The following is a 14,451-nucleotide window of genomic DNA, read 5'->3' on the forward strand; positions in this document are numbered from 1 at the left end:
ATTTAAAACCGAGTGTGGAAAATAATTCTTCCTGCTCTTTAATTCTGCTTTATTGAATCTAATAAACTGCTAAAAAAAAAACAAAACAAAAAAACAAATAAATTGGGAAAAAAAAAAAAAAAAAAAAAAAAAACATGTATTCAACACTAAAGGCACAACTAGGAAAGTAGATTTTTAATCACAAACAATGGATGAATATTGATTGAACATATTGGTTATTATTATCACTAATCATTTACAATGTAAATCTTGGAAATATATCTATTCTATAGCAGTAATATACACCTTCATAACTATTATTTGGTAACAGACCATTAGTAAGTGAAATCACTTATCATAATGAACAATGATTATCGTTATTTATATAATTATACTATTGTATATTGTTCATTACATTAATTGCCAATTATTTACAAGTTTAAACATTTTTTTCTTGCATTGTTTTTATTTATTTTTACATATTTATTCGTAATAAAATGTTAAATACATTTTAATGAGGTTTCTATATTTTCAAAGTGGTATTTAAAAACAAATATTTATTCAAATTATACAATAAACTATTTAATTTTCAAACTTAGTACTTACTGTACTTACACGTATAATTCAGTGTTTCTATAACTCGATAATAATCGAGTTGATTTTTCGATTGCTCATGCCTAGGGATACATTCTTGGGTTGAGTTTCAACCTCCTTTGGATCGTCTGAAATTTGCCTTTTAAAGATGACTTTGTCCACCTACAGCCTCGGGGAAATTCAACAGCGGATAAATGAAGTTAGGCGGTTTCTTTCAGTAACTCTAAACATCGCTAATGCTCACACGGTGGAGTTTTACACCCACGACGTGTGGGAACGTTTCATCGCTTTGCCACCGGCCGAGGTTCTTTCAGCTGTAGCTGCAGGTGGTGACCAGCAGAGGGAGCCAGCGAGCAGAGCAACTGGTAAAGTCACACTAAATAGATTTTTTTCTTCCTTTTTTTTTAAACGGTTTAAATTATATTGGGAAAAAAAATAACAATACGATAACGATACGGGACGATATTTTTTTTATATAGAAAAAAGCTTACACTCCCACACACACAAAAAAAAATGCGGTTTGACAAATACCCATTCTTTTATTTGACCTTAATTCTTGGCATACTTACATTTTTACCTTTTTAACTCAAATTACTATAAAATGTAAAACAAACAATAACAAAATAAGACTAATTTTTCTTATTTAAAGTGCAAAAAGTGCTACGAGTCTGCAAATAAAACGAAAAAACGGAGATCCAATTCATGCCAGTCTAAAATTAAAACCAAGTTTTAAATTTTAGAAATTAAAACTTTTTTTAAAATTTATTTCGCATTGAGTAACAAAACAAAAACACCACAGTTTAGATGCCAGAAGATGTCAAGTTTTTTTTTATTTTTATTTTTTAATTATTATTATAAATTACCTTAATAATCTTTGCAGTGAGCCGGTAAACACTAACTATGATTGTAATTTGCTTGTTTTCATAGATGGACATTTTCCAATATTGCGTCAAAAATGGATCCCGACATGTTTTTAAATGTATAAATCATATTATAATGTCAAACATTGGATATGATAAATAAACCAATAAATAGTTTGGTTACTATTTAAAAGGGTGAGGAAAAAACAAACAAAAAACAGTTTATTTATCAGTTTATTTGGTGTATTTTTAGCTCAGTAGCTCATGTTTAAAATAAGTGGTTCTGATCAAACAAACTGAAACAATTCTGCCCACGATTGCTGAATATTAATTTTTCTTTTGTCTGTAACTTTAAGCAGGAGAGCTCGGGACCACGTTTGGCTTCTGTCCTGATACAAAGCGTCTGGTTGATGTTTGTGAGCTCCTGAGGGCCGCTCAGGATCACACGTTGCCTGGCCTTGGAGTGTTTTTGAAGCGAGACGAACTCCTGCAGGAACTCAGAGGGATGGGGATGAAACTACGCTCTGCAGTGGCGCAGACAGGTGGGAGACAGAACAAGTAACGTCATATTTCATTATAAATCAAAAATAAAAACAACTTAATGAAACTAATCACCTGCATGAAAAACAGTATAGTGCATTAGTCAAAAATACGGGAAATAAAGAAACATTGTTTGCAATTTGTGGCAAAAAGCTGAAGAAAATCAAAAAGGAAATTAATCTTTTTAGTCGTTTTAAATCATTATTTTTGTACTTTAGTTCCAAGTTACATTTTCCCAGTTGCATAGCTAATGCAGTCTAATTATGTTAAGCTCTTTTAATGTATGCTACATTTTTAGGCTCCTCATTATTACTGTCTTTGTGTGTAGGCGTTTTGTTCAGTGTTATTGATCTCAGAAAGCACGGGTGGAGCAGTGATTTGAAAAGTGAGGGTGTTCTAAGGGTAGGGAAACTCTCGACTCACAATTTAGTTTATTAAATTAATTTACTAAAACCATGATAAAGCTGTTATTAAGTCACTGATGCTCAACAAGTGGCTCTTTATGTCTTAATTTTAATTATTATTCCCCTAGAAAACCTTAAAAGGGGAAACTTTTTAACCCCTTTTTACTTTTTTCTTTGGCCCATTTTGCAAATTCCTTTGTCTCATTTTCCCCCTTTTTCCCAAAAAATTTTTCTTCATGTTTTAGCTTCCTTTTGCCAATAAATATCCTTTTTTCCTCATTTTTGTCAATTTTTGCAACTTTTTTTTTTGACACTTATCCAATATTTGTCAATTCTTTAACCATTTTTTGCCACTTTTCATCCAAATAAGCTACATTGTGCCCAATAAATAACACCTGTTTCCTTTTTCTCCTACATTTTGCTTCTTTTTGTTCCACATTTTGCCCTTTTTTATTATTGTTTGCCTCATTTTGCTCATTTAAGCTACGATTTTGCATTACATTTTTTTTGGTCCATTTTTTTGCCACTCTTGACTGCTTTTGACCTATTTTAGTCATTATTAACTCTTTTCTTGCCATGTTTTTTGCCACTTTTGGACCATTGTTTGCCACGTTACAAATTTTTTGTCACTTTACTCATCAATGTTAACTCTTTGTTTACCTTCTCGGAATGGTGGCATTGTCAAATGGCTGTGATTGGCTTGATCACCATTCAATCGATCTAACTGGACAAATAAGTTTTCAACAATAAAATCCTCTGTAAAAAGTGAGGGGGATGAAGTTTTGTTTTTATGACCCACCGATGAAACGTGCCTGTCAGAAAAGTAGTTGGCATGAAATTGAAACGTTTTCCTACCTTTATTCCCCACCAGGGGAGCGCGCCCCACACTTTGAGAAGCACTGATTTAGCCTGAGATTGCGAATCAAAGCTTGGATTGTTTCGAAAGTGTTTAGCTCTGAGCTCGCCTTTAAATGTATTTTACGGTTTTCATAGCGAGTGCTGAGTATTTATCCTTTTGAGGACTTTTTAAAAACAACATTTGTCCAACTCAGGTTCTGCCCTGGAACCGGATGAGTTTATGAACTCAAAGAAATCTCATGAAGTCCAGTCCATGTCTGAGGTGGTGGCGTGTTTGGCTCAGCACTGCAGAGTCAAACAGGTAGAGAAATGTACATTTATTTCCAATAATCTGTTATTATCATCATCATCTTATGTTTCTCATCACGTAGGTGATAGATGTGGGCTCGGGAAAGGGTTACCTGAGTTCGTTCCTGTCTCTTCAGCACGGCCTTCAGGTCTACGGCGTGGACTCGTCCAGCACAAACACTCACGGAGCTCAGGAGAGGAATAGAAAGCTGAGGAAGTTCTCCAGGGCTTACCAGCAGCACATGAGAGGCAACGGAAAGGTGGAAGAGGAAGAAATCAAACCTGTAACTGTAGAGGAAGAAGTTTTAAATGATGATAGGGTTGGAAATGAGTCCGTGGAGGTTACAGCTTACAACCCCTCAGCAGAAAAGCAATCAAAGACAGATTCAGAGGTAGAGGAGCTCTTCTTGACTTCACTGTCCGTGGATGCGATGGAGATCCCAAACCCCAGAGTTCCTCCGACTCAGCTCAGCCCTGAAGAAAAGGAGAAGAGGAAACGGGAGAATCTAGAGAGGAAGGCCAGGAATCGAAGCGACGGCTCTAAAGCTCTGTTTTCACCTCTCACGTCATTCATCACCGCGGAAACGGAGCTCAGAGAAATCATCACAGAGCTGGAGGTGAGTGAGATGGTGTCAAAGGCCCTCATTTATCATTACGTGCATTCGACCAAATTCATGCAAGCTTCGGTATTTATACATTCTGACATGAGCGTACGCTATGATCAGATTTCACATCAGGTCTGACCTCCTGTACGCAAACCAGAGTGTGTGGATTTATGGTACAGCACAGCCAAATCTGACTGAGACTGAAAATAAAGTTTTAAACAAGCCTCAGATGTCATTTAAGCATAAGCAGACACACATTCAAAACAGATCAAAACTGATTATTAAAACAAATTAAGCAAAATAAAATGAATTTAAAATAAGCCCACATTATGGGCGATACCCCTTTTTTGGTTTTCTTTTCACGGAATACCGTATAACCCTGCTAATGCTATGCTCCATCTTGTAGAATGAGGTCCTATTTCCTAAGTACATCACATCACTGGGGGCTGTATGGAGGAACATGGACCTCATTAATGCTTTTAAATGTACAATATTCCCATATACTTTTACAAATGCACTGCAGTGATTGGTAATGTGATGAATTATAGGTGACATTGGCTGAAGGCATAATAAACACAGACAAGAGCCTTCTGAATATTAGTTTTTTTTAATGTGATATTTATTGTCTAAAACCTGCAGACTGAGGCCGATATAAACGTCAAATCCATGCATCTCTCCAGTTTCTCCGTTGTGTAGTTGTTTTCAGCGCACACAGGGGGGCAGACTTCACCTGCTCACTAGCTGATTCTCTTCCACAGAGCGTTTAAATGTGCTTCTATAAGCTCCACCTCAGATGTGACAATGCCGATTTTCATCAATGAAAAGCTTCTTTTCTTGTTTGACGTCAGGGGGCGGGGCCTCCGGAATGGGCGTGCAACAAGTTTATGGCGATCAAATTCAGCTGCCGGATTTATCAACACCCAATCATTTGTATGCTTAGATTGGTCAGATACGAATGTTTCATGGATCACACGTTGGTCCTGTCGTAACTCCAAAAGTGCGCTCAGATTTCCACCCATTTGACACATGGTCGATAAATGAGGGCCAATGACTCTTCCACCACAACGGCTGGACGCTGCGTTAGTGGAGGTCGTCATTGATAAATGCAACCATTGATCGTCTTTTCTGATTCCCGTGCTAAAAACGACAGGACGCCGTGATGGTCGGTCTGCACACGTGTGGAGACTTGGCCTCCAACACTCTCAGGATGTTTGTGGCCAAACCTGAGCTGGTGGCGGTGTGCAGCGTGGGCTGCTGCTACCACCTGCTGTCGGAGGAGTTCCTCCCTGAAAAACAAGGTAACGCACCCTTCCTTCTCTTTAGCTCTGTGGGGTTCCTCAGGGTTCTGTTCTTAGACCTCTTCTGTTTAGCCTTTATATTCTTCCTTTAGGACAAACTCTACAGAAAATAAGTTTTTCATATTTAATGTCGTTTTGTACATTTTTTTGTCATTTTGTGTGTGTTTGTTGTTTTCATTTGTTTGGAGTCATGAACTGTTTTTCTTTTGGCATTTTGTTGGCTTGTTGTAATTTTGTGTATTTTCGTTGTCGTATTTTAGATTTTTCTGCCATTTGGGTATTTTTGTTTATGTACATTGTCATGTCGTTTTGTTTATTCTTGGTTGTGATTTTGCACACTTATGCTGTTTTGTGTGTTATGAGTCATTTTGTATATCTTCAATTATTTATTGGTAGTCGTGTGTTTTTGGAGTAACTATTTCTGTTGTCCTTTTTGAGTATTTGTCTGTAGTTTTTTATGTTCTTTGCATTTCTCTGTCACTTTGTGTGTATATTAAGTCACTTTGTTAACTTTTAGGCTGCATGAAATTAGACTGGTGTCTGCATGTGGCCCCCGGGCCGCCAGTTGCCCATGTCTGATGTAGAGGCTCAAATAATTGGAAGATTATACATTGTGTGTCACATTTCAATTTCAGTCGCTGCAGAATCTTTACATTTCATTCAACAGCGCAACCTTCCACATTCACGTCATCGTGACTCAGCCGAGGCAGGGAAATGATCTCAGGACAGCTGAAGGAAAACACTCCTTCCTCAAAGTCAGGCAGGCAAATAGGCTCCGTCCTACAGTCTGGGCAGCAGGCCAGCTCCTGTGGTGGCCTGTTTCACTTTAAATAAAAGTGAAGGAGCTGAAACGCTTCATTACACAGATGATGGTTGCACACACACACACACACACACACACACACGAGATTTACGTTTTGTGGAGGCGATCGTTCATGTCGTCTCCCTAACGTTGGGATCAGCATTCCAAATGTAGATTATGTACTTCCAGCTAGTGGAGAAGAGTCTTTGTGTGTTTGTGTGCAGGCGGTTGCAGATGTGCCATCCACAGCTGCATGTGTTATTAGTCACTGACCTCTGCAGAGAGTTCAGGAAACACAGTGTAGTGTCACTCAAAGGAGGGTGTGTGCGTGTGTGTGTGTGTAACGCTGTTTTGAAAAAAGTCTTTGACCTAAAAACATCTGTAGCCTGTGGAGCTTCAAAAGACTAAAATATAGAACAATGGGCAACACTTTACTTGAAGTTTTATACATAGGGCTGACATTGTCATTGTCATTAGCATGATTAAGGTGTTGGTCGTTACCCTAACCCCACTAGATTCCTCCACCTAACTCAAAAAATGCCAACATAGCTCCAAAGGTGACAGAATTTAGCAAACAAAACTTAAGGCTGATATCCGAAGTTTCTGAGAAAGGACTCAATGCCCCGCCCTAAACAGCTTCACTTCCTCCCACTGCCTCTCCCGATCTACCAGAAGCCACGCCTCTACTTTTCTGCATGTGCATCGCGGAACATAACAAGGTCGCATCGGGTCACATTGATATAGGTCTATGGGTCATATTTACCTGTTTGCTGTTGTGACGCATGGCCTTGTTTCCGTGCACAGTTCACCATTCACTTTGATTGACAGTCTCAAAAACAGGAAGTCGAAGCCTGTTGGCTGGGCGCAGTCGGCGATCGTTTCTATTTGTATAGGGGTCTATAGGAGGAAAATACATTAATGTATATGAACAACCACCAGCAGTAGACCATAGTAAAAGACTAGTTTAGGTATTTTTTTCACATTTCAAAAGAATGATACATAAACATAGGTTTTTCAGAAACTCCTGATATCAGCTTTAATGACAGCCTTCATGACACCTTATTCATGCTAATGACAGATAATGACAAAGTAATGTCAGCCTTATGTATAAAACTTCAAGTGTTGCTGAAATGAGGTAGCAGATAGTGAACGTCAAATTGTTAAAAACTGCAGCTTCATTGAAAAAATTAAATAAAATAATTTGGTAGCTATGGTTACGTTTTTTTTGTTAATGTTAAAGTTTAACTTAGCCTGTTTATTTTTATTAATAAATGTATTCAAAGGAAGTTGCACCAATAACCAGGAAACATAGCAGCCACTATAGTTACAGTAGATGCATAAGGCACATACAGTACATAGAAAATATTTAAAAGTTTGTTGAAGTGCATTAAAAACTACTGAATAGTTTGGTTTTTCCAAAAAGTCGTGTAATGTAACGTGACATCCTGGTAGATGATTAAAGCCAACATCGTTGCATCAAATATCAATCAACACCTGTTAGACTCATTCCGCTAAGTGTAACCAAACCTTTAACATCTAAGCTTTTTCCATCTTTCCATGTGTTTAGCAGAAGACCTTCTCTCCTCCTGTGGTTTCCCTCTGAGTCAGTCCCTTCGTGACCAGTCCTGGTTCTGTGGCAGAAATGCCAGGATGTCAGCGTGTTTGGTGAGTTAACGACACATCAAGATTGACTAAATAGTTGGTCACGTGTCAAGAACTGCATTAAAAGTAGTTGATTTTGTTCTTTTCCCCCCAACAACAGGCTCTTGAAAGAGTTTCAGTTGGCCAAGGGGTGAGTGACACCGACACAGCATTACCGTTATCATTAGTCATCATTTCTTTATATCTAAAGTCTCATTATAATCATCCATTTCAAACCAAGCACTCAAATGATTTCCATCTAATCTACAATTTAAAGCATTCAACAATCACAGAGCTCAGCTTTGACCAACTCTACAGTGTGTGTGTGTGTGTGTGTGTGTGTGTGTGTGTCAGAGGCATCCGGCCATCATCACTCCACTGTGCTGCAGTCATTATGATGAAAGCTGATGTTATCCCAGTTTAAATTAGTTGGGTCTGAATTCAAACAATAGCTCATTAGTTTATTATTCAGTTTCATTAATAAAAGTCTTATCACACAATAATGTAAAGAAAATAAATTTATGTTATGTTTTAATGTTAAAATTAGACCTAATTCAATGATTTGGTCATTCTAACAGATTCAGATGGAGTCCCTGTTTTACCGCGCCGTCCTTCATGTTATTCTGAGAGACCACTACAGCTCGTTTAAAAGGTAACACACACCTGGTATTACACTAATCAAACATGTCAGCTAATATCTCAGTATATCTAAGTATACGTGAGAAACCAATGTGTTTTTTCCAGTCATTGTAATAAAAGGTGTTACACGAGGTGTTTTTCATTAGACCTGGAAGATCATAAAAGCAAAGTAGACTAATCAATGGAAACCTCTATGATTACAAGGAGCTGAATATAATTCTAATAGCATTTCCCTGTTTATGATCTGGAAGGGATATGCTAAAAATCACCACACAATACAAGAAAAACCATCACAAACATCCAATTTAAGCACTTCAAGAAGATTTTCACTCAAAAGCTTCATACTGATGGCTCCAGATAACATCTATTATATATCAGATTTTATACTATTCACATTTTTCTTTCCAGCTTTAGATATAAATGAATGATTTCTATTTTCCTAACAAAAATTTAGTGTAAAAAAAGTTTTGATTAATTCTATTTTCAGACATCATGGATTATCAGCAGGAGGTCCGAAACAAGTTTTTATTCACGTTGACCCATGTGCATAAAACTATTCTCAAAAAAATATGTGCTCCCTACTGCCACCTACTGGTACAGAGGAGTGTTGAGCTTTAACGTTTAGGTTAAAGTAATCCCAGTTATTGTGAATGTAAAATCATTAGACAGATCTAAAAGTTACGCCCAGCTCACATTACGTCGCAGCCTAATGTGACTCATCTGGGTCTGATGTTTATCAGTTATTATCAGAACAATAGGAGGAAACGTAGGAGACCGCTCACATCAATCGTTCTCAGTCCAACCAAAGTGTCCCACAAGAAGGAAATGACCTGATCCTTCCTCCTCCCTGACCTTCAGCCTAAAGATTTCAATCAGATCCATTAGTTCACTTCAAACAGCAGCTGTTCATCATCATCATCATCACATCCATTAGTTCTCCTCATTTAGAGGCAAATTAAATACTATAGGCAATGCTTTAGTTTCAAACATCATTTTATTTTCATTGCTGCCAACTTTTTCCTAAATGTTGTCATGGATGTTACACTGTAGATCCACTAAGCCCTAAGTTCCCAAAGTGGGGTACGGGTACCCCCAGGGTACGCAAATTGTCATAGAGGGTATGGGAATAGAATTTAAAAAATATTGATTAATGAATCTGTGTACTTTACGCAACGTGTAAATCATACATAAAGTATGTAAGGTGCCAACAATATCCAAGCAATAAGTGACATACTGTATCAGTCCATGCAGGATTTTCTCTTTCAAATTTCATCAATTTTGGGACATATTTTTATTGAATTTGTGGAAATTATGTGAAATAATTGAGGACAATTCACTTTTTTGTACAGTTTTAAATTTAAAATGACTGCAGTCATGGGAAAACAGTGTGGAAAATTGTGATTTTCCAAATATTGTGGAATATACATTGAATTTGTTTATTTAGATATCTGAGATATTTGAGGTGATTTTATCTACAACTGAATCATTTGGTGATCTGGACAATAATTTATGTTTTTTCTGTCTTTTTAACTTTCTACTGCATGCCGAATTTGATGATCTAAAGGGCCAGATTTTCACTGTAGGGCTACGTTGTATATGACATTACATTATTGTGTTTTTAAACGTGCATGAGTAGGGGGTACGTGGCTTCAGGTTAAATGTCTGAAGGGGTACGGGAGTGTGAAAAGTTTGGGAACCACTGCACTAAGCCTTAGTGGATCTACAGTGAAAGGACGGAGGTGGTGAGATTTTCTAGAAGGAGACAAACATGTAGACCACATGTGTCAAACTCAAGGCCCGGAGGCCAAATCCAGTACTTTGAAGCCTCCAAAATCGGCCCGCAGGAGAAAATAAAAATGACAGAGAAAACATGAATCATTGGGTGAATTACAAAGTAATTCAGATATCTCAGCACCTCTTCATGAAATGCCACGATATTTTCATTGCTCACCATTTTCCCACACTTGTATCACATGCAGGCAGTTTTTTTTTAAATCACAAATTGTTAAAAGAAATTTCACCAAGTTATTCCACAAACTTTTGCCAAATTAAATACAAATTTGTCACAAAATCAAGGAAATTTAAAGTGAAGATCCAGCATGGACAGATATCTGTAATTTATTGCTTGGATTTTATCTGGGCCTTACATAGTTTAGTTTAGTTCAGTTATACGTGGAAGTGCAAAATCTTTAGCCCATTTGAGATCAAACTACATTTCGGATATAGATATGTAGTTAAAGTTGTTCTACTTCTGTAAAATGTCTTCTTCATACCTCATTAGATCTATAAATAAGATTGTTAAAGCCTTTACTGCCCCCGTTGGTTCATGTTGGTACTGCTTTATTAATATCTGCAGAATTAAGAACAAACTGAATTAATAGTATGGAGAGAAGGCTCTGTCGTAGCCATATACTGATTATAAACATGCCTTTATTGTGTTTATTAAAGTGTGACACTGTGACTGACGACTAATAGGAGTTTATTTTGCAGTGAAAAACGAGTTGGAAATGTTTATTCCAAAACGAAATCCTTTGTTGACTACGTCCGTCGAGCTTTACGCAGACTGGAACTAGATGAAGCAAAGGTTTGTATCTTTTGTTGTCTGTACTTTACATCGTCTTTCCTTTTCTTCTCTTGTTTTTCACATGTTTCTGACACATTGTTCTCATTTCAGCTCTCGGACAACGACATTCAACGCTACCACGACACATACAGGGAACGGATGGATGAGATGCATGCTTTTAACATGGTATGACCTCACAAAACAAACAGCTGGAATGCAGATTCAACTAAAGCTTGGTGAAAAGAGATTTAATAAAGACCAATAGCTGTCTGTGTTGTTCTCCTGCTGCAGCTGAAAGTGAGCCTCGCTCCATGCATTGAAGGTCTCATTCTCCTGGATCGTCTCTGCTTCCTCAAAGAACAGGTAACTTATATTTACACACATATACGATTAAAGTCATTCACAATAAATAAAAGTGTGGGCTAAACTCACGCCAGTTCCTAGATGGTTTCTTTATGCTTTCGTTGTCATCACAGCACAGAAACTGCTCTTATCAAAGTGATCAATGACATAAGGTTGAATGCTGCTTTTAGTTGTTATGCTGCAAAGAAGTGGAACAAACTGCCATCAGAGCTGAAGTCAGCATCCAATGTGAACATTTTAAAATCAAAGTTAAAGGCACTTTTTTTCTCTACAGCATATGATTTAGAGGGAGATTTTTGGTCATGTTGTTGATGTCATGTGTTTGTTGATGATTTTAATTGATTTTACTGATGATTTTAAATGTTCTTATTGATTTTAAGCTGTTGAATGTTTACTGTTTTTGATCATGTAAAGCACATTGAGTTGCGTTGTGTATGAAATGTGCTATACAAATACATTTGCCTTGCCTTCTGTAGTCAAACAACACGTAAACTTCATTTAGTCATTGTAATGAAATGATTTAAAGAAATAACAAATCACTAAATTCTTAGAAAATGTGTTTATTTAGATCTTATGGAGACCCTGAAGTGACTAGTATTTCAAAGGTATTTCTTTATGTATTTGTTTGTCTTTTAGCAGGATAACGTCAAAAGTACTTAACAAATGTTAAACAATGATAGACCTTATGCCATGAAAGATCCCTTTAAATTTTGGAGGGGATCCAGATCCCTATACTGTTTCTGGATCAATTTCAAAAATTAAAATATCCCTATCTTGTTTAGAGAATTCATATCTTAGTTTGTGATTGACTGATCTTTATAAAATTTGACTCAGGTGTGTTGAGTTGGCTCATCAATTACCCCATCAAGTGTCATTTGGATCTGGTCCAAATTGCACATTTCATCAGGATTTTTTGAAAAAAATGGATGTTTCACGTGCAGCGCAACCGCTCGCCTAAAACTGTGAAGCCCTCCCAATAACCTGTTTACGTGCACGTGTAACAAACTTTTATCAAGCATGTCAAATTTATTAATTCCATTTCAAAGATGACCAGATTCCATGCCATCACTTTACTCATTCCCGTTTTGTTTCCATTTCCTTTCTTTCCCTAATGAAATGTCATTGCTGGCTTCTGAAAAACCCAAAATCTTGCCAAACGTGCTTGATATGGTTAATTGAGTCAACTATTGTTAATTATCGTAAATATTTCATATTTCTCTGCTGTATTTGCGCTATAATGCAGACGCTGAAATTCCGCAAGCTTTTGTGCAAGATTTGACGTCTGTGCGTTTGCTAAAATTGTTACACATTAGATCACACGTTTTACGGTGAAAACTGCCCCTAAAAATAATTTATAAAATGAACAATAACAGAATTATTACCAGTAAGTGAATTCCATAATTTCTATCCATTTTCTACGATCATGGAAAATTAGAGACCCTAAATAAATCCACTTATTTTTATATTCATGTCACTTTATTGCATCAGATGGTTGCCTCTGCTGATTCTGGTTCTTCAGGCTTTAAAGAGGAGTTTTTCCTCTTCAGCAACACTAAGATTGTTTTCTGAATTAAAACATAACCTTACATTTTATATTGAGTGCTAAATAAATACATTTGAATTGATTTCTTTTCCCTTTGGTTGTGCAGGAGAACGTCTCCTTCTCTGCGTTGGTGCAGCTGTTCGACCCTCTACTGTCTCCACGATGCTACGCTGTCGTTGGACTTAAAAGTTACGATGGGAGACCTACTACACAATGAAATACAGTTTATTGTCACGATTAAAAACAATTGATATGTTACTCTTTACTAATGTGAAACTTACTCCCCTGCATAAATTGTATAATGAATGTAGTTTGTCTGTAACTCAGTATTTGGCAGTTTTACATCTTCCTAAATGGGATATCATTCCAAAACATTCCCATATGATGGACCTTGACCCCTCTCGTTAAACGCCATGCTCCAAACACCTGGAAAAGCTGTCAGGCCTTTTTTAAAAAAAATCGAATTACCTTCATTTCAGCTTCACTTTCCAACGACTCCTGAGAGTACACAGGTTTTTAGGAGCAAACAGGGAGTCGGGGCATGGCGGGAATTAGCAAAAGCCTTGGATCGTCACCACTCATCTGGAAAGGCCATTTATAGGACAGAGGAATCTGGGGAAAAGATGGATGGACAAAGAGGCGCCCTTGGCTGGAGTTTTTAATCTTAATGTGCAGCTTTAACCTGGCCTTGGTTGATTCTTATGTTTGTTTGGAAGCTAAAGTCTGACTGTGAATATTGACATGATTTATAGTCGGAGGAAAACTGATACCTGGAGTTTTTAACTCGCATCAAATGATGTCGTTTGTTCCAATAAATAATAAATAAGGTTTTATTTTTTTAAAAAGGGAGCTTTTTCTGAAGTAACCTGCAGATACAAACCATGCACAGTGATTCAAACTGTCTTAAAAATCGGTGTTTAGTTAAAATCAGGTAGGAAGTTTAGATTATTATTTATCAAAATAATAGACAAAATATACTAAAGGTTATAGCTGCTAGGATCAGGCATTTGTAAGCTGTTGTAAGCTCAATTTTCAATAAATCAAAAATCTGCGGATCAATAGATCAGATATAACCGTGTAGATTGATTTAAACTGTCATAAAAATGAATGTTTAGTTAAAATCAGGTAGAAATCTGATTAATACACATCATTATTATAATTATTATTAAAGACAAAATATACAAAAAAAAAGTTCTATCTGCTTTTTTAGGCAAAACAAGACAGAAGCTGTTACTCAGATGTTTAAAATACAAATTTTTTTGGATTGACTACAATTGTTTGTTTTGGAGGAAAATTCAAGATGCTATAAAAAAAAATAAAAAATAAATTTTGCCTTTGGAAAAAAAAGAATTTTGAAATTTTTTTCAGCAAGAATATGTTTACTACACCATTTATAGTCAAATATTTGTGATGCATTGTAGGCTCAATTTTTGATAAATCAATAATCTGTGGATATCTTTTTTTGTGCAGAACG

At 36.6% G+C, this 14,451-nt stretch overlaps 1 protein-coding gene across 5 annotated transcripts; it reads left to right on the forward strand.

The window, feature by feature from the left end:
- Nucleotides 1-660: 660 nt before the first annotated feature.
- Nucleotides 661-14,024, forward strand: mettl25 (methyltransferase like 25). 5 transcript variants are annotated; one of them, XR_003674291.1, is made up of 12 exons: nt 661-938; nt 1,790-1,975; nt 3,430-3,536; nt 3,607-4,140; nt 5,279-5,426; nt 7,796-7,893; nt 7,991-8,020; nt 8,448-8,521; nt 10,999-11,092; nt 11,183-11,257; nt 11,337-11,434; nt 13,084-13,104. XR_003674291.1 is itself a non-coding variant. In XM_028450145.1 (12 exons), exons 1-12 carry the CDS (start codon nt 722-724, stop codon nt 13,192-13,194), a joined length of 1,746 nt encoding a protein of 581 aa, XP_028305946.1. In that variant the 5' UTR covers nt 661-721; the 3' UTR covers nt 13,195-14,024. The 5 variants fall into 5 exon arrangements, 4 of the variants coding, with proteins under 4 accessions (XP_028305946.1, XP_028305947.1, XP_028305948.1 ...); XM_028450145.1 differs by having other exon boundaries at nt 11,363-11,434; nt 13,084-14,024; XM_028450146.1 differs by having other exon boundaries at nt 7,799-7,893; nt 11,363-11,434; nt 13,084-14,024.
- Nucleotides 14,025-14,451: the final 427 nt, after the last annotated feature.

The sequence above is a fragment of the Gouania willdenowi genome, chromosome 6 (assembly GCF_900634775.1).
Source record: "Gouania willdenowi chromosome 6, fGouWil2.1, whole genome shotgun sequence".
Classification (NCBI taxonomy): domain Eukaryota; kingdom Metazoa; phylum Chordata; class Actinopteri; order Blenniiformes; family Gobiesocidae; genus Gouania; species Gouania willdenowi.

Coding starts and splice junctions, on each gene's coding strand:
- mettl25 (XM_028450145.1), top strand. CDS start 722: ATGACTTTGTCCACCTACAGCCTCGGGGAAATTCAACAGCGGATAAAT. Junction 3,537..3,606: donor AGCACTGCAGAGTCAAACAG/GTAGAGAAATGT, acceptor CTCATCACGTAG/GTGATAGATGTGGGCTCGGG. Junction 4,141..5,278: donor AAATCATCACAGAGCTGGAG/GTGAGTGAGATG, acceptor TAAAAACGACAG/GACGCCGTGATGGTCGGTCT.